We start from the raw sequence: 22,406 nt of genomic DNA, 5'->3' as shown, positions 1-22,406 counted from the left end.
GGCAGGCTCTACCACTTTGGCGACGCTTGGTTAAAGCAAGTCTCCGATCAGTGGGTGAGAGACATCATATCTCACGGTTACAGGATAGAATTCTCTTCCAGCCCTCCAAACAGATTTTTTCTCTCAACTCCCCCCTGCTCCAAGGCCGCCGCCTTCTCACAGGCCGTGGCGTCCTTGCAGGCAAATGGAGTGATTGTCCCAGTTCCCGCTCAGGATTGGTTCAGAGGTTTCTACTCAAATCTCTTCCTAGTTCCAAAAAAGGACGGTACCTTCCGGCCCATCCTGGATCTCAAGCTTCTCAACAAGCATGTCCGGGTGCGGCATTTTCGCATGGAGTCTCTGCGATCAGTCATTGCCTCTATGACCCAAGGGGAGTTCCTGGCGTCCATCGACATCAGAGATGCCTATCTACATGTGCCAATCGCAGTGTCACATCAGCGTTGGTTACATTTTGCGATAGGAGAGGATCATTTCCAATTCGTGGCTCTCCCCTTCGGTTTAGCCACGGCCCCTCGGGTATTCACCAAGGTCATGGCGGCAGTGATTGCGGTCCTGCACCTCCAGGGGTTGGCAGTGCTTCCTTATCTGGACGACCTTCTGGTCAAGGGTACACCCAGCGCAGACTGTCAGCGGAGTGTTTCGCTCACTCTCGCCACCCTAGCCCAATTCGGGTGGATTGTCAATCTTCCCAAATCCACTCTGACTCCGACCCAGAGTCTCATGTACCTAGGGATGCAGTTCGCGACTTTGCCGGCACTTGTGAAGTTGCCCTTAATCAAACAGCAGTCTCTCCGGCTAGCGGTGCGCTCTCTCCTGAGGCCCCGCCGTTATTCCCTCAGGCGCCCGATGCAGGTGCTGGGTCAAATGGTGGCCTCCATGGAGGCGGTTCCCTTTGCCCAGTTCCATCTGCGTCCTCTGCAGCTGGACATTCTCCGCTGTTGGGACAAGCGGCCTTCCTCCTTACAGAGGTTAGTGGCTCTGTCGCCACGGACCAGGAGCTCTCTTCAGTGGTGGCTTCGACCTCTCTCCCTGTCCCAAGGGCGCTCCTTCCTGACTCCGTCCTGGGTGATTCTCACCACGGATGCCAGCCTATCCGGCTGGGGAGCGGTACATCTCCACCACAGAGCACAGGGCACTTGGACTCCGTCCGAGTCAGCCCTTTCAATCAATGTGCTGGAAACCAGAGCTGTGCTTCTAGCTCTCCTAGCCTTTTACCACCTGTTGGCGGGCAGGCACATTGGAGTCCAGTCAGACAACGCGATAGCGGTTGCCTACATCAATCACCAAGGCGGGACACGCAGCCGCCTGGCAATGTTGGAGGTCCAACGCATTCTTCAATGGGCGGAGGACTCCAAGTCCACCATATCCGCAGTCCACATCCCTGGCGTAGAAAACTGGGAGGCAGATTATCTCAGTCGTCAATCCGTGGACGGTGGCGAGTGGTCCCTGCACCCGGCAGTGTTTCAGTCAATCTGCCGCAAGTGGGGCACTCCGGACGTGGACCTAATGGCATCCCGTCACAACAACAAGGTTCCGGTTTACGTGGCTCGCTCCCACGATCCTCAGGCCTTCGCCGCGGACGCTCTGGTTCAAGACTGGTCCCAGTTTCGTCTGTCCTACGTGTTTCCCCCTCTAGCTCTCTTGCCCAGAGTCCTGCGCAAGATCAGAATGGAGGGCCGTCGAGTCATCCTCATTGCACATTTTCCGGACCGTCCAGACCTGCTCTCGCAAGGTCCGTTTTTCCGCCCGAATTCTGCGGCACTTAAATTGACGGCGTGGCTCTTGAGTCCTGGATTTTGACGGCTTCTGGTATTCCTCCTGAAGTCATCTCCACTATGACTCGGGCCCGTAAGTCTTCCTCCGTCAAGATCTATCACAGGACTTGGAAAATTTTCCTGTCCTGGTGTCGCTCTTCCGGCCATTCTCCTTGGCCATTCTCGTTGCCGACCCTTCTGTCTTTTTTACAGTCCGGTCTGCAGCTAGGACTGTCCCTCAACTCTCTCAAGGGACAAGTCTCAGCTCTATCAGTGCTGTTCCAGCGGCGTCTCGCCCGGCTGGCTCAGGTCCGCACCTTCATGCAAGGTGCGTCTCACATCATTCCGCCTTATCGGCGGCCCTTGGATCCCTGGGACCTTAACTTGGTCCTCACGGTATTGCAGAAACCCCCTTTCGAGCCCCTTAGGGAGGTTTCTTTGTATCGTCTTTCTCAAAAGGTGGCCTTTCTAGTTGCCATAACTTCTCTCAGGAGAGTCTCTGATTTGGCTGCGCTCTCCTCGGAGTCACCTTTTTTGGTTTTTCACCAAGACAAGGTAGTTCTCCGTCCGACTCCGGACTTTCTTCCTAAGGTGGTCTCTCCCTTCCACCTTAACCAGGATATTTCCTTGCCTTCCTTCTGTCCGGCCCCTGTTCATCGCTTTGAGAAAGCGCTGCATACTCTAGATCTGGTGCGTGCTCTCCGGATCTATGTGACTCGCACTGCTGCGCTTAGGCGGTGCACCTCTCTTTTTGTGCTAACCACAGGGCGGCGCAAGGGTCTCTCTGCTTCTAAGCCGACCTTGGCCCGTTGGATTAGATCGACCAATTCGGACGCCTACCAGAGTACTCAGGTGCCTCCCCCGCCGGGGATCAAAGCACACTCGACCAGAGCTGTCGGTGCCTCTTGGGCTTTTAGGCACCAGGCTACGGCTCAACAAGTCTGTCAGGCTGCCACTTGGACTAGCCTGCATACCTTTTCGAAGCACTACCAAGTGCATGCTCATGCTTCGGCAGATGCGAGCTTGGGCAGACGCATCCTTCAGGCGGCTGTCGCCCACTTGTGAAGTTAGGCTCCGCCTACTTCTTAGTTTTTTCTGTTTATTCCCACCCAGGGACAGCTTTGGAACGTCCCATGGTCTGGGTCTCCCAAAGGAACGTTAAAGAAAAAGAGAATTTTGTTACTTACCGTAAATTCTTTTTCTTATAGTTCCGTATTGGGAGACCCAGCTCCCTCCCTGTTGCCTGTTGGCAATTTTCTTGTTCCGTGTGTTATCACCGGCTGTTGTCGTGGACAGAGTCTCCGGTTGTTCCGGTTCTTACTCGGTTCTACTTGTGGGTGGCTATTCTCCTTCAGCTTTTGCACTAAACTGGCTAGGACTGGCTACCAGGGGGTGTATGAGCTCAGAGGGAGGAGGTACACTTTTAAGTGTAGTACTTTGTGTGTCCTCCGGAGGCAGAAGCTAAACACCCATGGTCTGGGTTTCCCAATACGGAACTATAAGAAAAAGAATTTACGGTAAGTAACAAAATTCTCTTTTTTATCTTTATGTTTGAAGCCTGAAATATGGGGAAAGGTTGAAAAATTCAAAGGGGCCGAATACTTTCGCAAGGCACTGTAACACCACCTATGCAAATTGCCTCTTTAGAAAGGAAGAAGACTTGAACTCTGCTGCCTCAGATTGGATCTAATAGTCCTAGAAGCCGTATTGCCCCTTTAACAAGTCTTTACACTTAAGATAAGAATTTAAAACAGACATTCCCTTTACAGATGCATGTTTAGGAGTGTTTGCTCCTGCTTAGGCTGTGTCCACACTTTGCGTTTTTACCTGCGTTTCACCTGCTTTTCTGCAGCGTTTTGAACTGCAGCGTTTTAAAATGCAAAATGCCAAAACGCCAAAATGCATGCGTTTTGATTTTCCAGCAAAGTCTATGGGAAAAGTGGATTTCTTGTGCGCACTTTGCAGTTCAAAATGCTGCGTTCAATTTGCATAATTTTGGGCAAAAACTCAGCGTTCAAGAAGCAGCATGTCAATTGTTTTTGCCATTTGGGCTGCGTTTTGCTAACATTGAAGTCAATGAGAAGTTGTAAAAAGCAAGCAACATCAAAATTCCAGCGTCTTACATGCTTTTTGGCTGTAGAAAGCATGCGTTTCTGACATCAAAATAATGGAATGATATGTCCCTTTACACACACACATAGTCTGACAATTAAATTAATGAAAAATAATAATTTCTTTGAATGTTAGCGATAAATAGTATAAAACCACTATAATTATATTAAATATAACTATTTTCGTTATATTGATTTCCTTTTTTTTCCCCGTTTTACATAGTGTTTGTATGTCAAAACTTTATTTAGTAGTGTCTTTGTAATCAAAACACATCTGACTTTAAGCAATGGAAACGCAGGTAAAAAGCTCTAAAACGCGGCAAAAACCCATGCGTATTTACCGCGATTTTGTTGTCAAAAGCAACTTTGGCAAAAGCAATTTCTGCCAGAGGATGCGTTTAGAACTGCAACTACGACGACGCAAAGTGCAGACACAGCCTTAGTGCCAAAACCTCCAGGCCGAGGCCTCTGAACTAGCCAAATCACATCTCCTGGTTTGTGTTGATGAAAAGGCAAACACCTGAAACATGTGTCGGCAGATAGAGTGTCTGGCTTGGCTTCTTATGCTTAGTCATGTGAAAAGGTTCATGAAAGGGTGAACATCATCTTTTAGAGAATTACAGACATGTTTTGGGTTGTTTGCTCCTAATCAGTACAAAGCAGGAGGTATCTCTTTGTGAAGAGCTCCAGGCATTGACACTATTGGCGCTGATTAGACAATAAAATAGTGAGCAGAGATATGGTACTTTGATAAAGATTACGGCATTACGCAGTATACATCGAATTTTATTGAAGAAACCTCCCAATGATAACAGTAAAATCTTCAAAATTAAAAAAAAAACATCAAAATGCACTGTACCAAATTATTAGGCACAGTAGAGTTTCTAAACATTTTATATGTTTTAGGCTACTTTCTCACTTGCGTTAGACAGCTTCCGTTGCTATCCGCAGCCTTGAGGAGTTACGGTAACCGTTGCAGGAAGCCGTTATATTCCTCATAGACTTCTATTAGCTACGGATAGCAACGGATGGTCTTGCGTTGCATCCGCTGCACGACGGAGTGTCGTTATTTTGACGCTGCGTCGGGCGGAGGGAACGCTGCATGTAACGTTTTTTGAGCAGCGCAATCTGTGGGATTTTGCTGCGCATGCTGTCTCTGGCTCCCTGCACACGTAACTAGGGTAAACATCGGGTTACTAAACAATGCGCTTTCCCGAGTTACCCGATATTTACCCTGGCTACGAGTGCAGGGAGCTCGACACTTTCCCGCTTGGCTCCGCCCCCTCCCGCACTTCACTCCACATGTACGCACGCAACGCACGCGCACACACACATACACACACACACACATATACATACATACACACACACACACACACTCACCTGTCCCCAGCCTTGCATTCCTCGCTGCACTGACGTCCTCAGTGCCATGGTCCCGCTCGGCTTCACAAACCCCGCACTCCACTCCCCTCACAGATTCTCTGCAGCCGAACGATCAGCTGATCAGCCAGTGACCGGCTGCTGTGAGCGATCAGCTGATCACCCGGCGACCGGCTGCTGTGAGCGATCAGCTGATCACCCGGCGACCGGCTGCTGTGAGCGACCAGCTGATCACCCGGCGACTGGCTGCTGTGAGCGATCAGCTGATCGTTCACAATAGTCTGCCGCAGGTAAAATGAAAGAAGAAAAAAAAAAATAAAAATAAAGATTCCGTTGTTTTGTACGATCCGTTGAATCCGTTGTGCCACTAAATGCAACACATCCGTTGCATCCGTCACACAAGACAATGCAACGGATACCGTTCAACGCAAATGTGAAAGTAGCCTTAAAGAACTGAAAATGCTAATTTGTGGAATTTGCAGCATTAGGAGGTCACATTCACTGAAATAAAAAGATATTTAAATCCAAAACATCCTAACAGGCCAAGTTACATGTTACCATAGGAGCCCTTCTTTGATATCACCTTCAAAATTCTTGCATCCATTGAACTTGTGAGTTTTTGGAGAGTTTCTGCTTGAATTTCTTCGCATGATGTCAGAATAGCCTCCCAGAGCTGCTGTGTTGATGTGAACTGCCTCCCACCCTCATAGATCTTTTGCTTGATGATACTCCAAAGGTTCTCTATAGGGTTGAGGTCCGAAGAAGATGGTGGCCACACCATGAGTTTATCTCTTTATGCCCATAGCAGCCAATGACACAGAGTTATTCTTTGCAGCATGAGATGGTGCATTGTCATTCATAAAGATGATTTTGCTCCTGAAGGCACCTTGCTGCTTTTTGTACCATGGAAGAAAGTTATCAGTCAGAAACTCTATATACTTTGCAGAGGTCATTTTCACACCTTCAGGAGCCCTAAAGGGCCCTACCAGATGTCTCCCCATGATTTCGGCCCAAAACATAACTCCTCCACCTCCTTGCTGATGTCACAGCCTTGTTGGGACACTGTGGCCATCCATCAATCATCCACTACTCCATCCATCTGGACCATCCAGGATTGCTCGACACTCATGAGTAAACAAGACTGTTTGAAAATTAGTCTTCAGGTATGTTTGGGCCCACTGCAACCGTTTCTGCTTGTGAGCACTGGTTAGCGGTGGCCAAATAGTAGGTTTATGCACCACAGCAAGCTTTTGAAGGATCCTAGACCTTGAGGTTTGAGGGGCTCCAGAGGCACCAGCAGCTTCAAATATCTGTTTGCTGGTTTGTAATGGCTTTTTAGCAGCTGCTCTCTTAATCCGATGAACTTGCCTGGCAGAAACCTTCCTCATTCTGCCTTTATCAGCACGAACACGTATGTTCTCTGAATCAGCCACAAATCTCTTCACAGAACGATGATCGCGCTTACGTTTTCGTGAAATATCTAATGTTTTCATCCCTTGTCCAAGGCATTGCACTATTTGATGCTTTTCGGCAGCAGAGAGATCATTTTTCTTTCCCATGTTACTTGAAAACTGTGGCTGTTTAAGGCTGCTTTCACACATCCGGTTTGAGCACTGCGGCTCAATCCGGCTGTGAAACCTATGCAACGGATGCGGCGAAAGCACCGCATCCTTTGCATAAGTTTTTACATGCGGCCCGTCCGATTTTTTTCCGGTTGCGGCACGCTACTGAGCATGAGCAGTGGAAGAAAGCGCATGCGGCGGCTGGATGCGGTTTTTGCCGCATCCGGCGTTGATAGGCAAGCATTGAAAAATGCACCGCAGCGGCCGGATGCGGCGCGATGCGTTTTTTTTGCGGAGCAAAAAACCGTGTCAGGGAAGGCTACTTCCACATATCCGGCTGTAGCAGTGCGGGCACAATCCGGCGCTCTGCTGAAAAAACGAAACTGTTTTTTTTTTTGCCGCCGGTTTCGTTTTTTCCAGCATTGACTTGCATTGGCGCCGCATTGTGCCGCATGGGTTTGCGTTCCGTCTGTTTTTTGCCGCATGCGGCAGATTTAGCCGATGCGGCGGCCAGATGGAACGATCTGGCCGCCGCATCGGCTAAGTCTGCCGCATGCGGCAAAAAACGGACGGAACGCAAACCCATGCGGCACAATGCGGCGTCAATGCTGGAAAAAACGAAACCGGCGGCAAAAAAACTCAGTTTCGTTTTTTCAGCAGAGCGCCGGATTGTGCCGCACCGCTACAGCCGGATATGTGGAAGTAGCCTAATATTGTGGAAATCCAGTTTTCCTTTTATTGGACTCACCTGACAAACTAATTATCACAGGTATCTGAGATTGATTTCAGTGATCCAAAGAACCCTGAGACACAAAACCATCAATGAGTGCCATTATTAATCGCTAGGACACTTAAATCCAATATGCATAATAATTTGGAACATGGTGTATTAGGAGTTCACGGTTGAGAAGGATTTGGGCATATTGGTTACCAGCAGCACTGAAGGGGGCAGACTACTATTCACAAAGCACCAGAATTCTGGCTTTACATGTGGGCATATGATTTAGCTGGGTATAGTATAAGATGTGCCAATGAGCAACAACATTTTGGTGCAAATCAACTAATCTTAAAGTAAACCAGCAAAGACAGTGATAGGTATGCTTTGTATTTTATTCCGAATTCGCAAATGACTTGCCTTAAGCTGGTGTCACACACAGCGACGACAACGACGTCGCTGCTACGTCACCATTTTCTGTGACGTTGCAGCGACGTCCAGCAACGAACTGGCCCCTGCTGTGAGGTCGCCGGTCGTTGCTGAATGTCCAGCTTCATTTTTTGGTCGTCACTCTCCCGCTGTGACACACACATCGCTGTGTGTGACAGCGAGAGAGCGACGAAATGAAGCGAGCAGGAGCCGGCACTGGCAGCTGCGGTAAGCTGTAACCAGCGTAAACATCGGGTAACCAAGGGTAGACCTTTCCCTGGTTACCCGATATTTACCTTCGTTACCAGCCTCAGCCCTTGCTGCCAGTGCCGGCTCCTGCTCTGTGCACATGTGGCTGCAGTACGCATCGGGTAATTAACCCGATGTGTACTGTAGCAAGGAGAGCAAGGAGCCAGCGCTAAGCAGTGCGCGCGGCTCCCTGCTCTCTGCACTGTGACATGTAGCTGCAGCACATATCGGGTTAATTAACCCGATGTGTACTGTACCTAGGAGAGCAAGGAGCCAGCGCTAAGCGCGGCTCCCTGCTCTCTGCACATGTAGCACAGTGACGTTATGATCGCTGCTTCTGCTGTGTTTGACAGCTAAGCAGCGATCATAACAGCGACTTACAAGGTCGCTGTTACGTCACCGAAAATGGTGACGTAACAGCGACGTCGTTGTCGCTGTCGCTTAGTGTGAACCCAGCTTTACACTGGGGAGAATCTAGACCCTACCACTGCAGTATTAATAAATAAAATAAATCATATAATAAGACTTGAAAAAGCAGCGTATTTATGAAGTGCAAATTAAAGCGCACATTTTTGGAATATGAAATAAAAAAAAAAGTAAACCAACCAAACGGTGGTGTAAATTTAGAGAAAAAAAATATGATCCAGTTACTTTTATCATACAAAACCAGTATTGATTAATTAGAAGAACAAGTATATCTGGGAAATGACTGAAATTCATGGGAAACTTTTAGAACTCTATTTTGCTGAAACCGTAATATTCCTTTAAATCCTGGCACAACGTATACGCCACTAATTACTTGGTACAAATAAGGCTCCACATTGTAATCCAATCTCTTTCCTATTGATTTATAGATGGAAGAAGAAATGTTCAATCCAGATTATGTGGAAGTGGATCGAGTGTTAGAAGTCTCCTTCTGTGAAGATAATGACACCGGGGAGGTAAATCCACATGTGGAATTGACCATCGGCATTATACATGAGGAGGATGAACCCTTGGTTTAATGCTGTGTTTTTGGCCTTTTCAGCCTGTCATTTATTATTTAGTAAAGTGGTGCTCGCTGCCATATGAAGACAGTACGTGGGAACTGAAGGAAGATGTAGATCTGGCAAAAGTAGAGGAGTTTGAACATCTGCAGGCGCTCAGACCTGATACTAGGAGAATGGTACGTTTTCTAGTAGTCATCTATAAAATAATTTTTGACATTTTTCACCTATGTTCAAAGATCATATTCAAGTTGCATGTGTTTCAGTGTTGCCTAGATTTAAAGGGAACCTGTCGCCAGGTTTTTCTCTTACAACCTGCGGTCACCAGTGAGCCCCTATATACAGCATTCTAGAATACTGTATATAAGAGCCCAGGCCGCTCTGTATAACGTAAAAAAAAAGCTTTTATTATACTCACCTGTGGGGCATTCCAGTCTGATGTCCGTCACTGGTCTCGGTCCCTCCTCTCTTCTTGCAATCACCGTCCTCCTTCCGTGCTCTGTGTGGATGTCGCGTCTTACGTAATCCCCACGGAGTCCTCCATGGCCCAACTGCGCATGCACACTTCTCTCTGCTCTGCTGCGAGCAGAGCAGACTACTGTAATGCGCAGGTGCAGGGCAAGGTGAAAGACCACATGCGCACTACAATACTTTGATCTGCCCTCATCAGGGCAGAAAGAAGTGTGCATGCGCTGGAGCACATTGGAGGACACTGTGGGGATGATATAGGACGCGTCATCTGCACGGAGCAGGAAAGGAGGACAGCAATCACAAGATGATAGAACGTGCTGGACCAAGACCAGTGATGCCCATCAGACTGGATCGCCACGCAGGTGAGTGTAATAAAAGCTCTTTTATGATATGCAGATCGCCTTGGGTGTGTATATATAGTAAATATTCTAGAATGCTGTATATAAGGGCTTACTGGTGGTGGTCACATATTAGTGGCCAAATCTGGTGACAGGTTCTCTTTAAAAAACGAAAAAAAAAGTACTTGAGTGTCTGGCTTGGCTTCTTATGCTTCTTATAAAGACCATGGCCACAACATGTGACTGTGTCTTTGAGCACTTCATTACAGCCTTTATTAATCTATTGATTGTGCCCCATGGAGATGCTGATTGTGTGTCACATGGAGACTCTGCACCTAAAGTGCTATGGTGTGAGCATGGTATCACGTCTCCACTGGATCGGTGCTATCCGTCCGCTCAGAGGGAACCTCCCTGATCTTCGCTGCTGCAGTCAGGTTTATGGCATTGCTGAACATACCGTACAGCGCCATAGACTATGAAGGGCTGCTCCACTCTATTCCTCCTGACCACAGTCTTGTGGCCACAGAAGAATAAGAGCCCGAGTTCCCTGTGCTGGTGATGACTGGTGATCGAATGAAAACATTTCTTTTTTACTTCTACTCCTTTTAGTGGCCTTAAAACTGTAATAATCTGCTTGTTTGCTGGGTATATATGTATAAACATTGCTCTAACATTTAAAAACTTTTTTTCTTAATGCTCCTGTATAGGGGGTATATTTCTTAGACTGAAATATCCCTTTAATAGGCTTCTTATAGCATTTGCTTTTGATGTTTGCTTTCCTAGGATCGACCACCTCCAAACAATTGGAAAAAAATCCATATGTCACGAGAATACAAAACTGGTAATCAGCTCAGAGAATACCAACTGGAAGGACTGAACTGGCTGCTGTTCAACTGGTATAACAGGTAAGATGGCAATCATCCAGTAATAACATAATGGAAGACAGGATCAGATTAGCTGCTATAGAGCCTCGTATCTTTATGGCACAGCAACATGTCATAGGGGCACAGGCAGAGACAGTCTTAAGGTGGCTTTACACACTGCAACATCGCAAACGACATCGCTGTAACGTCACCGGTTTTGTGACGTAATAGCGACCTCCCCAGCGACATTGCAGTGTGTGAAACACATCAGCGACCTGGCCCCTGCTGTGAAGTTGCTGATCGCTACAAATCGTTCAGGACTATTCTTTGGTCCTTTGTTTCCCGCTGTGCAGCAAAGTCTCAGTTTGTAAAGGGGACTTAAAACACTGGAAACGAGTGATGTGTCACAATATCTGTCAATCACTATTCTCTGTCAGTCGGTCTCTCCCTCTCTGTCTCTATTCTCTCTCTGTCGGTCCGTCACTATCTCTGTCCCTCTCTCACAGTCTGTCGGTCATTTTCCCCTCCTCTCTCATACTCACCGATCCCCGATCTCCGGCGCGGCACTGCACGGCATTCACACTGCTGCGGCAGCTTTTACTATTTTGAAAAAGCCGGCCGCCCATTAAACAATCTCGTATTCCCTACTTTCCCCGCCCACAGGCGCCTATGATTGGTTGCAGTGAGACACGCCCCCACGCTGAGTGACAGGTGTCTCAGTGCACCCAATCACAGCAGCCGGTGGGCGGGTCTATACTGTGCAGTGAAATAAATAAATAATTTAAAAAAACGGCGTGCGGTCCCCCCCAATTTTAATACCAGCCAGATAAAGCCATACGGCTGAAGGCTGGTATTTTCAGGATGGGGAGCTCCACGTTATGGGGAGCCCCCCAGCCTAACAATATCAGGCAGCAGCCGCCCAGAATTGCCGCATACATTATATGCGTCAGTTCTGGGACTGTACCCGGCTCTTCCCGATTTGCCCTGGTGCGTTGGCAAATCGGGGTAATAAGGAGTTATTGGCAGCCCATAGCTGACAATAAGTCCTAGATTAATCATGGCAGGCGTCTCCCCGAGAAACCTTCCATGATTAATCTGTAAATTACAGTAAATAAACACACACATCTGAAAAAATCATTTATTAGAAATTTAAAACACAAACACATTCCCTCATCACCAATTTAATCAGCCCCAAAAAGCCCTCCTTGTCCAGCGTAATCCACGGACCTCCAGCGTCGCTTCCAGCTGTGCTGCATGGAGGTGACAGGAGCAGCAGAAGACACCGCCGCTCCTGTCACCTCCATGCAGCTAATGAAGACAGTCGCGCGATCGGCTGAGCTGTCACTGAGGTTACCCGCTGTCACTGGATCCAGCGGTGGATGCAGCGGTGGCCGCGGGTAACCTCAGTGACAGGTCAGCTGATCGCGCTACTCACCGCCGCTCCGGTCAGCTCCACGCAGCAACTGAGGTGAGTAGCGCGTAGCTGCTGACTGATATTGTTAGGCTGGGGGGCTCCCCATAACGTGGAGCTCCCCATCCTGAGAATGCCAGCCTTCAGCCGTATGGCTTTATCTGGCTGGTATTAAAATTGGGGGGGACCGCACGCCGTTTTTTTTAATTATTTAATTATTTATTTCACTACACAGTATAGACACGCCCACCGGCTGCTGTGCTTGGGTGCAGTAACACACCTGAGACACCTGTCACTCAGCGTGGGGGCGTGTCTCACTGCAACCAATCATAGGCGCCTGTGGGCGGGGAAAGTAGGGAATACGAAATTGTTTAATGAGCGGCCGGCTTTTTCAAAATAGTAAAAGCCGCCGCAGCAGTGTGAATGCCGTGCAGCGCCGCGCCGGGGATCGGGGATCGGTGAGTATGAGAGAGGAGGGGAAAATGACCGACAGACTGTGAGAGAGGGACAGAGATAGTGACGGACCGACAGAGAGAGAATAGAGACCGAGAGGGAGAGACCGACTGACAGGGAATAGTGATTGACAGATATTGTGACACATCACTCGTTTCCAGTGTTTGACTAGCTAGGTCGTTCTGCAGGTCCGGATCGCTGTTGCGTTGTTGGCCAGGTTTGCCTGTTTGACAGCTCACCAGAGACTCACCAGAGCCTTTGTAGCGATCCCGGCCAGGTTGGGATCGCTGGTGGGATCGCTGAAAGTCTCAGTGTGTAAAGGGGCCTTTACACAAGAGGCCTGAAAGTGTGTCCATTGATAACTCTGGATGGATGGATTAGATAGATAGAGGATGGGATAGATAGAGGATTAGATAGATAGATAGAGGATGAGATAGATAGATGGATAGATAGATAGATAAAGGGATAGATAGAGGGATAGATAGACAGATGGATAGATAGACAGAGGGATAGATAGACAGAGGGATAGATAGACAGAGGGATAGATAGACAGAGGGATAGATAGACAGAGGGATAGATAGACAGAGGGATAGATAGACAGACGGATAGATAGACAGACGGATAGATAGACAGACGGATAGATAGACAGACGGATAGATAGACAGACGGATAGATAGACAGACGGATAGATAGACAGACGGATAGATAGACAGAGGGATAGATAGACAGAGGGATAGATAGACAGACGGATAGATAGACAGACGGATAGATAGACAGAGGGATAGATAGACAGAGGGATAGATAGATAGAGGGATAGATAGATAGATAGAGTGATAGATAGAGGATGAGAGATAGATAGAGGGATAGAGAGACAGAGGGATAGAGAGACAGAGGGATAGATAGACAGAGGGATAGATAGACAGAGGGATAGATACAGAGGGATAGATAGACAGAGGGATAGATAGACAGAGGGATAGATATAGAGGGATAGATATAGAGGGATAGATATAGAGGGATAGATATAGAGGGATAGATATAGAGGGATAGATAGAGAGATAGATAGATAGATAGATAGATAGAGGGATAGATAGAGGATGAGAGATAGACAGAGGGATAGATAGACAGAGGGATAGATAGATAGAGGGATAGAGAGACAGAGGGATAGAGAGACAGAGGGATAGAGAGATAGAGGGATAGAGAGATAGAGGGATAGAGAGACAGAGGGATAGAGAGACAGAGGGATAGATAGAGGGATAGATAGAGGGATAGAGAGACAGAGTGATAGAGAGATAGAGGGATAGATAGAGGGATAGAGGATGAGAAATAGAGGGATAGAGAGATAGAGGGATAGATAGACAGAGGGATAGATAGAGGGATAGATAGAGGGATAGATAGAGGGATAGATAGAGGGATAGAGGATGAGAAATAGATAGAGGGATAGATAGAGGGATAGATAGAGGGATAGATAGAGGGATAGATAGAGGGATAGATAGAGGGATAGATAGATAGAGGGATAGATAGATAGAGGGATAGATAGAGGGATAGATAGGTAGAGGGATAGAGGATGAGAAATAGACAGAGGGATAGATAGAGGGATAGATAGAGGGATATATAGATAGAAGGATAGATAGAGGGATAGATAGAGGGATAGATAGATAGAGGGATAGATAGATAGAGGGATAGATAGATAGATGGATAGATAGATAGATGGATAGATAGATAGAGGGATAGATATAGAGGGATTAATAGATAGATAGAGGGATAGATAGATAGAGGGATAGATAGAGGGATAGATAGATAGAGGGATAGATAGATAGAGGGATAGATAGACAGAGGGATAGATAGACAGAGGGATAGATAGATAGAGGGATAGATAGATAGAGGGATAGATAGAGGGATAGATAGGTAGAGGGATAGAGGATGAGAAATAGACAGAGGGATAGATAGACAGAGGGATAGATAGACAGAGGGATAGATAGACAGAGGGATAGATAGACAGAGGGATAGATAGATAGAGGGATAGATAGATAGAGGGATAGATAGATAGATAGAGGGATAGATAGCTAGAGGGATAGATAGATAGAGGGATAGATAGATAGAGGGATAGATAGATAGAGGGATAGATATAGAGGGATAGATATAGAGGGATAGATAGAGGGATAGATAGAGGGATAGATAGAGGGATAGAGGATGAGAGATAGATAGAGGATGAGATAGAGGATGAGATAGATAGAGGATGAGATAGAGGATGAGATAGATAGAGGATGAGATAGATAGAGGATGAGATGGATAGGGGATGAGATGGATAGGGGATGAGATGGATAGGGGATGAGATGGATAGGGGATGAGATGGATAGGGGATGAGATGGATAGGGGATGAGATGGATAGGGGATGAGATGGATAGGGGATGAGATGGATAGAGGATGAGATAGATAGAGGATGAGATGGATAGATGGCTGGATGGATGGCTGGCTGGGTGGATGGATAGATAGAGGGATGGATAGAGGGATACATGATATATAGATGGATGGATGGATGGATAGAGAGACAGATATAGAGATAGAGGGATGGATAGAGGGATGGATAGAGGGATACATGATATATGGATGGATGAATGGATGGATAGAGAGACAGATATAGAGATAGAGGGATGGATAGAGGGATGGATAGAGGGATACATGATATATAGATGGATGGATGGATGGATAGAGAGACAGATATAGAGAGAGATAGAGGGATGGATAGAGGGATGGATAGAGGGATACATGATATATGGATGGATGGATGGATGGATAGAGAGACAGATATAGAGATAGAGGGATGGATAGAGGGATGGATAGAGGGATACATGATATATGGATGGATGGATGGATGGATAGAGAGACAGATATAGAGATAGAGGGATGGATAGAGGGATACATGATATATAGATGGATGGATGGATAGAGAGAGAGACAGATATAGAGATAGAGGGATGGATAGAGGGATGGATAGAGGGATACATGATGGATGGATGGATGGATGGATGGAGAGACAGATATAGAGATAAAGGGATGGATAGAGGGATGGATAGAGGGATGGATAGAGGGATGGATAGAGGGATAGATAGAGGGATAGATGATATATAGATGGATGGATAGAGAGACAGATATAGAGATAGAGGGATAGATGATAGAGGGATGGATAGAGGGATGGATAGAGGGATAGATGAAATATAGATGGATGGATAGAGAGACAGATATAGAGATAGAGGGATGGATAGAGGGATGGATAGAGGGATGGATAGAGGGATTGATAGAGGGATAGATAGAGGGATAGATAGAGGGATAGATAGAGGGATACATGATATATGGATGGATGGATGGATGGATAGAGAGACAGATATAGAGATAGAGGGATGGATAGAGGGATGGATAGAGGAATGGATAGAGGGATGGATAGAGGGATGGATAGAGGGATGGATAGAGGGATGGATAGAGGGATGGATAGAGGGATAGATAGAGGGATAGATGATATATAGATGGATGGATAGAGAGACAGATATAGAGATAGAGGGATGGATAGAGGGATACATGATATATAGATGGATGGATGGATAGAGAGACAGATATAGAGATAGAGGGATGGATAGAGGGATGGATAGAGGGATGGATAGAGGGATGGATAGAGGGATGGATAGAGGGATGGATAGAGGGATGGATAGAGGGATAGATGGATGGATGGATAGAGAGACAGATATAGAGATAGAGGGATGGATAGAGGGATGGATAGAGGGATACATGATATATAGATGGATGGATGGATGGATGGATAGAGGGATAGATAGAGGGATACATGATATATAGATGGATGGATGGATGGATAGAGAGACAGATATAGAGATAGAGGGATAGATGATAGATAGAGGGATGGATAGAGGGATGGATAGAGGGATGGATAGAGGGATGGATAGAGGGAAGGATAGAGGGATAGATAGAGAGAGATAGATACCTATGTATAATTTTAGATTTTTTTTTTACATACTTGAGACTTATTCCATGAACTTCAGCACATGTACATCATACAGTGTGCGCAATAGGCTCAGGAGCAGATATTCACTTTAAAGGGAACCTGTCAGGTGCAATATACACACAGAACCACAAACCGTTCTGGGTGTATATTGCTAATCCCTGCCTAACTGTCCCTGTATACACTAGATAAAGAGATCTTTAAAAGAAAAAGTATTTCTAAAGATCCTTTATGATATGCTAATGTGGCCAGCGACTAGTCGTAAGGGTGTGACTTCTCTTGGCTAGTCGGCCCCCTTAGCATGTTAGTACGCCCCTATGTATGTGCTGACATACTAATCAATGCACTCTCACCTTTCTGCTGCCACCGCTCCCGACGCTGGATTTCGGCTCAGTGTGCATGATCAGAAGTCCCGCACTTCCAGTCATGCGTACAATGAAGCCGGAAGTACGCGTCCCGGCTTCAAAATGGTGTAGTGTGCATGACCAGAAGTTCAGGGACATTCTGATTCTGCGCACTGAACAAACAACCAGCATCGGGAGCGATAGCAGCAGAAAGGTGAGGACGACCACGTCTCTGATGCTGCGCATTCATTAGCATGCTAGGGGGACGACTAGCCAAGGTAACTAACGCCCTTGCAACTAGTCGCTGGCCTCATTACCATATTATAAAGAATCTTTAGAAATACTTTTTCTAAAGATCACTTTATCTATGCTAATAAAGATGAGATGAGAGGTTGAAAAAGTGAGATATGTTTAGCTTAAAAAAGGTTGTCTCAGAGGAGATCTCATTTATATGTATAAATACATGTGTGGTCAATATAAAGGACTGGCACATGACTTATTCCTTCCAAAGACAGTACTAAGGACCAAGGGGCACTCACTGCGAGTGGAAGAAAAGCGATTCAGACAGCTAAATAGGAAAGGGTTCTTTACAGTTAGAGCAGTCAGACTGTGGAATGCCCTACCACAATAGGTAGTAATGGCAGATACTATAACAGCTTTTATAAAAGGGCTGGATGATTTCTTTGTCGCTCTATTGGGAGACCCAGACAATTGGGTGTATAGGCTATGCCTCCGGAGGCCGCACAAAGTATTACACTTAAAAGTGTTAAGCCCCTCCCCTTCTGCCTATACACCCCCCGTGCTCCCACGGGCTCCTCAGTTTTTTGCTTTGTGCGAAGGAGGTCAGACACGCACGCACAGCTCCACAGATTGGTCAGCAGCAGCTGCTGACCATGTCGGATGGAAGAAAAGTGGGCCCATATAGGGCCCCCAGCATGCTCCCTTCTCACCCCACTCTTGTCGGTGGTGTTGTAAGGTTGAGGTATCCATTGCGGGTACGGAGGCTGGAGCCCACATGCTGTTTTCCTTCCCCATCCCCCTCAGGGCTCTGGTGGAAGTGGGATCCTATCGGTCTCCAGGCACTGAGACCGTGCTTCATCCACAACTCCTGTGGAGCCTGCTGGATAGGAGCCGGGTATCGTTCAGGGACATGGCCCTGCTACTTGGAGGTACTCTGTATCCCGGTGGGGACCGCGCACAGCAACACTCCAGCTTTGCTGGGTGTGCTAGTGCACCGGGGACCGCGGCGCTGACCGGGTTAATATGTGCCATTACACACTCAGCGTTGCTGAGTGTGTTTATGTATAGGGACTGCCGCACTGACCGCCGCTGCCATGGAAACACTGCGGCGCGGCTGGGACTTGTAGTGCGCCGGGGACTTCCACGCCGGCCGCGCTTTTACGGCGGCCGCGTTTATTACTAGAGTCCCCGGCTTTTTGCGGCCTAGTTCCTTTCCTCCCACCCCCAGCCCTGACAGGCAGGGGAAGGGCGGGACGCTGCTCAGAACGAGCAGCACTGAGGGCTGGAGCATGCTTTGCATACTCCACCCCCCTCACTGTGCACAGTGCAGGCACCAGTTCCCGCTCTTTCTGGGTCACGCCCACGGCTCCCTCCTCTCCTCAGGACGCATTCCTGTCAGCTCCTCGGACGCTGCAGAGGGGGACAAAGTCTGGGAGACCCAGGCAGGGACTCTGGTGGCCTCACAACCGCTTTAAGCGGGTGGTAAGCAGCACCTGTGGTGCTAGCCCCATTGTGCAGTAGTGTAACATTATATGTTTATTTTACACTGTATAGTGCACAGTTGATTTCTGGCTATATACCCTATTGTGTTGCTCAGGGAAGATAATAGCATGGCGCCCACGAAAGGCAGGGGTGCCAAAACACAGGCTTATTATGTTGCCTGCGCCGCATGTACGACCCCGCTACCGACAGGTTCCACTGACCCTCATTGTGTGCACTGTTCGGCCCCTGTGGCACTTGCTCAGCCAGAGCCTCTGCTAGGGGGGGCCCAGGGGGAGCCACCTGCTAACACTCTTCAGGTGACAGGGACGGAGTTTGCAAAACTCTCTGAGACTATGGCTAAGATACTAGAAGCCTTGCAGTCCAGGCCGGTATCTCAGCACAGGGACTCTGTTGAATCTTTGTTCCCTGGCCCACCTCAGCTGGACCAACAATGTCCTCCCGGGGTATCTCATGGATCCCAAGCTGAGGGTTCTGACACAGACCCCAGCCCCAGACCGACTAAGCGAGCTCGCTTAGATTTTCCCTCGACATCATCATATTGCGCAGGGTCTCAGAGGGGGGAATCTCTGGTTGATGATGCGGAGACAGCTGATCAGGATTCTGATCCTGAGGCCGCTCTCAATCTTGATACTCCGGACGGGGACGCCATAGTGAACGACCTTATTGCGTCCATCAATCGTATGTTGGATATTTCTCCCTCAGCTCCTCCGGCGGAGGAGTCAGCTTCCCAGCAGGAGAAATTCCGTTTCAGGTTTCCCAAGCGTACACCGAGTATGTTTCTGGACCACTCTGATTTCAGAGAGGCAGTCCAGAATCACCATGCCTGTCCAGATAAGCGTTTTTCTAAGCGCCTTAAGGATACACGTTATCCCTTTCCCCCTGACGTGGTCAAAAGTTGGGCTCAGAGTCCCAAAGTGGATCCTCCAATCTCCAGACTGGCAGCTAGATCCATACTTGCAGTGGAAGATGGGGCTTCACTCAAAGATGCCACTGACAGGCAGATGGAGCTCTGGTTGAAATCCATCTATGAAGCTATCGGCGCTTCTTTTGCCCCAGCATTCGCAGCCGTATGGGCGCTACAAGCTATCTCAGCAGGTCAAGCGCAAATTGACGCAGCCACACGCACGTCCGCGCCACAGGTGGCGTCCATAACCACTCAGACGTCGGCATTTGCGTCTTACGCTATTAATGCTGTCCTGGACTCTGCGAGCCGTACGGCGGTTGCAGCCGCCAATTCGGTGGTACTCCGCAGGGCCTTGTGGCTACGGGAATGGAAGGCAGATTCTGTTTCCAAAAAGCGCTTAACCAGTTTGCCAATTTCTGGCGACCGATTGTTTGGCGAGCGTTTGGATGAAATCATCAAACAATCCAAGGGAAAGGATACATCCTTACCCCAGCCCAAACCGAACATACCCCAACAGAGGAAGGGGCAGTCGAGGTTTCGGTCCTTTCGGGGCGCGGGCAGGTCCCAATTCTCCTCGTCCAAAAGGGCTCAGAAAGATCAAAGGAACTCTGATGCATGGCGGTCTAAGTCACGTCCTAAAAAGACCACCGGAGGTGCCGCTACCAAAGCGGCTTCCTCATGACTTTCGGCATCCTCACTCCGCATCCTCGGTCGGTGGCAGGCTCTCCCGCTTTTGCGACACCTGGCTGCCACGGGTAAAAGACCGTTGGGTGAGAGACATTCTGTCTCACGGTTACAAGATAGAGTTCACCTCTCGTCCCCCGACTCGATTCTTCAGGTCATCCCCGCCTCCCGAGCGAGCCGAGGCTCTTCTGCAGGCGCTGGGCATTCTGAAGGCAGAAGGAGTGGTGGTCCCTGTTCCTCTTCAGCAACAGGGCCACGGTTTTTACTCCAACTTGTTTGTGGTCCCAAAGAAGGACGGGTCTTTCCGACCTGTCCTGGACCTGAAACTTCTCAACAAACACGTAAAGACCAGGCGGTTCCGGATGGAATCCCTCCGCTCCGTCATCGCCTCAATGTCCCAGGGAGATTTCCTTGCATCGATCGATATCAAAGATGCTTATCTCCACGTACCGATTGCTCCAGAGCACCAGCGCTTCTTGCGCTTCGCCATAGGAAACGAACACCTGCAGTTCGTGGCACTGCCGTTCGGCCTGGCAACAGCCCCACGGGTTTTCACCAAGGTTATGGCTACTGTAGTAGCGGTCCTCCACTCTCAGTGTCACTCGTTGATCCCGTACTTGGACGATCTGTTGATCAAGGCACCCTCTCTAGAGGCATGCCAACACAGCCTCGACGCTACCCTGGAGACTCTCCAGAGTTTCGGGTGGATCATCAATTTTCCAAAGTCAAATCTGACACCGGCCCAATCGCTGACATACCTTGGCATGGAGTTTCATACCCTCTCAGCGATAGTGAAGCTTCAGCTGATCAAGCAGCGGTCACTACAGACAGGGGTACAATCTCTCCTTCAAGGTCGGTCACACACCTTGAGGCGCCTCATGCACTTCCTGGGGAAGATGGTGGCAGCAATGGAGGCAGTTCCTTTCGCGCAGTTTCACCTGCGTCCTCTTCAATGGGACATCCTACGCAAATGGGACAGGAAGCCGACGTCCCTCGACAGGAACGTCTCCCTCTCGCAGGCGACCAAAGCTTCCCTTCGGTGGTGGCTTCTTCCCACTTCATTATCGAAAGGGAAATCCTTCCTACCCCCATCTTGGGAGGTGGTCACGACGGACGCGAGTCTGTCAGGGTGGGGAGCGGTTTTTCTCCACCACAGGGCTCAGGGTACGTGGACCCAGCAAGAGTCCTCGCTTCAGATCAATGTTCTGGAAATACGGGCAGTGTATCTTGCCCTGAAAGCGTTCCAGCAGTGGCTGGAAGGCAAGCAGATCAGAATTCAGTCGGACAATTCCACAGCGGTGGCATACATCAACCACCAAGGCGGCACACGCAGTCGGCAAGCCTTCCAGGAAGTCCGGCGGATTTTAATGTGGGTGGAAGCCACGGCCTCCACCATCTCTGCAGTTCACATTCCAGGCGTGGAAAACTGGGAAGCAGATTATCTCAGTCGCCAGGGCATGGACGCAGGGGAATGGTCCCTTCACCCGGACGTGTTTCAGGAGATCTGTTGCCGCTGGGGGGTGCCGGACGTCGACCTCATGGCGTCCCGGCACAACAACAAGGTACCGGCGTTCATGGCACTGTCTCAAGATCCCAGAGCTCTGGCGGCAGACGCCTTAGTTCAGGATTGGTCGCAGTTTCAGCTCCCTTATGTGTTTCCTCCGCTGGCACTGTTGCCCAGAGTGTTACGCAAGATCAGGGCCGACTGCCGCCGCGTCATCCTCGTCGCTCCAGACTGGCCGAGGCGGTCGTGGTACCCGGATCTGTGGCATCTCTCGGTCGGCCAACCGTGGGCACTACCAGACCGACCAGACTTGCTATCTCAAGGGCCGTTTTTCCATCTGAATTCTGCGGCGCTCAACCTGACTGTGTGGCCATTGAGTCCTGGATCCTAGCGTCTTCAGGGTTATCTCAAGACGTCATTGCCACTATGAGACAAGCTAGGAAACCAACGTCCGCCAAGATCTACCACAGGACGTGGAAAATTTTCCTGTCGTGGT

At 48.6% G+C, this 22,406-nt stretch overlaps 1 protein-coding gene across 4 annotated transcripts in view; it reads left to right on the top strand.

Annotated features, from left to right (window-relative positions):
- CHD9 (chromodomain helicase DNA binding protein 9) overlaps positions 1-22,406 on the top strand; it is a 365,799-nt gene that overhangs the window by 187,884 nt on the left and 155,509 nt on the right. For all 4 annotated transcript variants that reach the window (XM_075325725.1, XM_075325724.1, XM_075325727.1 and 1 more), the window contains 3 exons: positions 9,055-9,141; positions 9,228-9,365; positions 10,779-10,900. In XM_075325725.1, coding sequence (XP_075181840.1) covers positions 9,055-9,141; positions 9,228-9,365; positions 10,779-10,900 — 347 coding nt within the window. The remainder of the gene's footprint in view (positions 1-9,054; positions 9,142-9,227; positions 9,366-10,778; positions 10,901-22,406) is intronic.

This window comes from Anomaloglossus baeobatrachus, chromosome 10 (assembly GCF_048569485.1).
Source record: "Anomaloglossus baeobatrachus isolate aAnoBae1 chromosome 10, aAnoBae1.hap1, whole genome shotgun sequence".
NCBI lineage: Eukaryota > Metazoa > Chordata > Amphibia > Anura > Aromobatidae > Anomaloglossus > Anomaloglossus baeobatrachus.
Note: the sequence above shows the minus strand (reverse complement) of the source record. Positions and strands in the feature narration are given on the sequence as shown.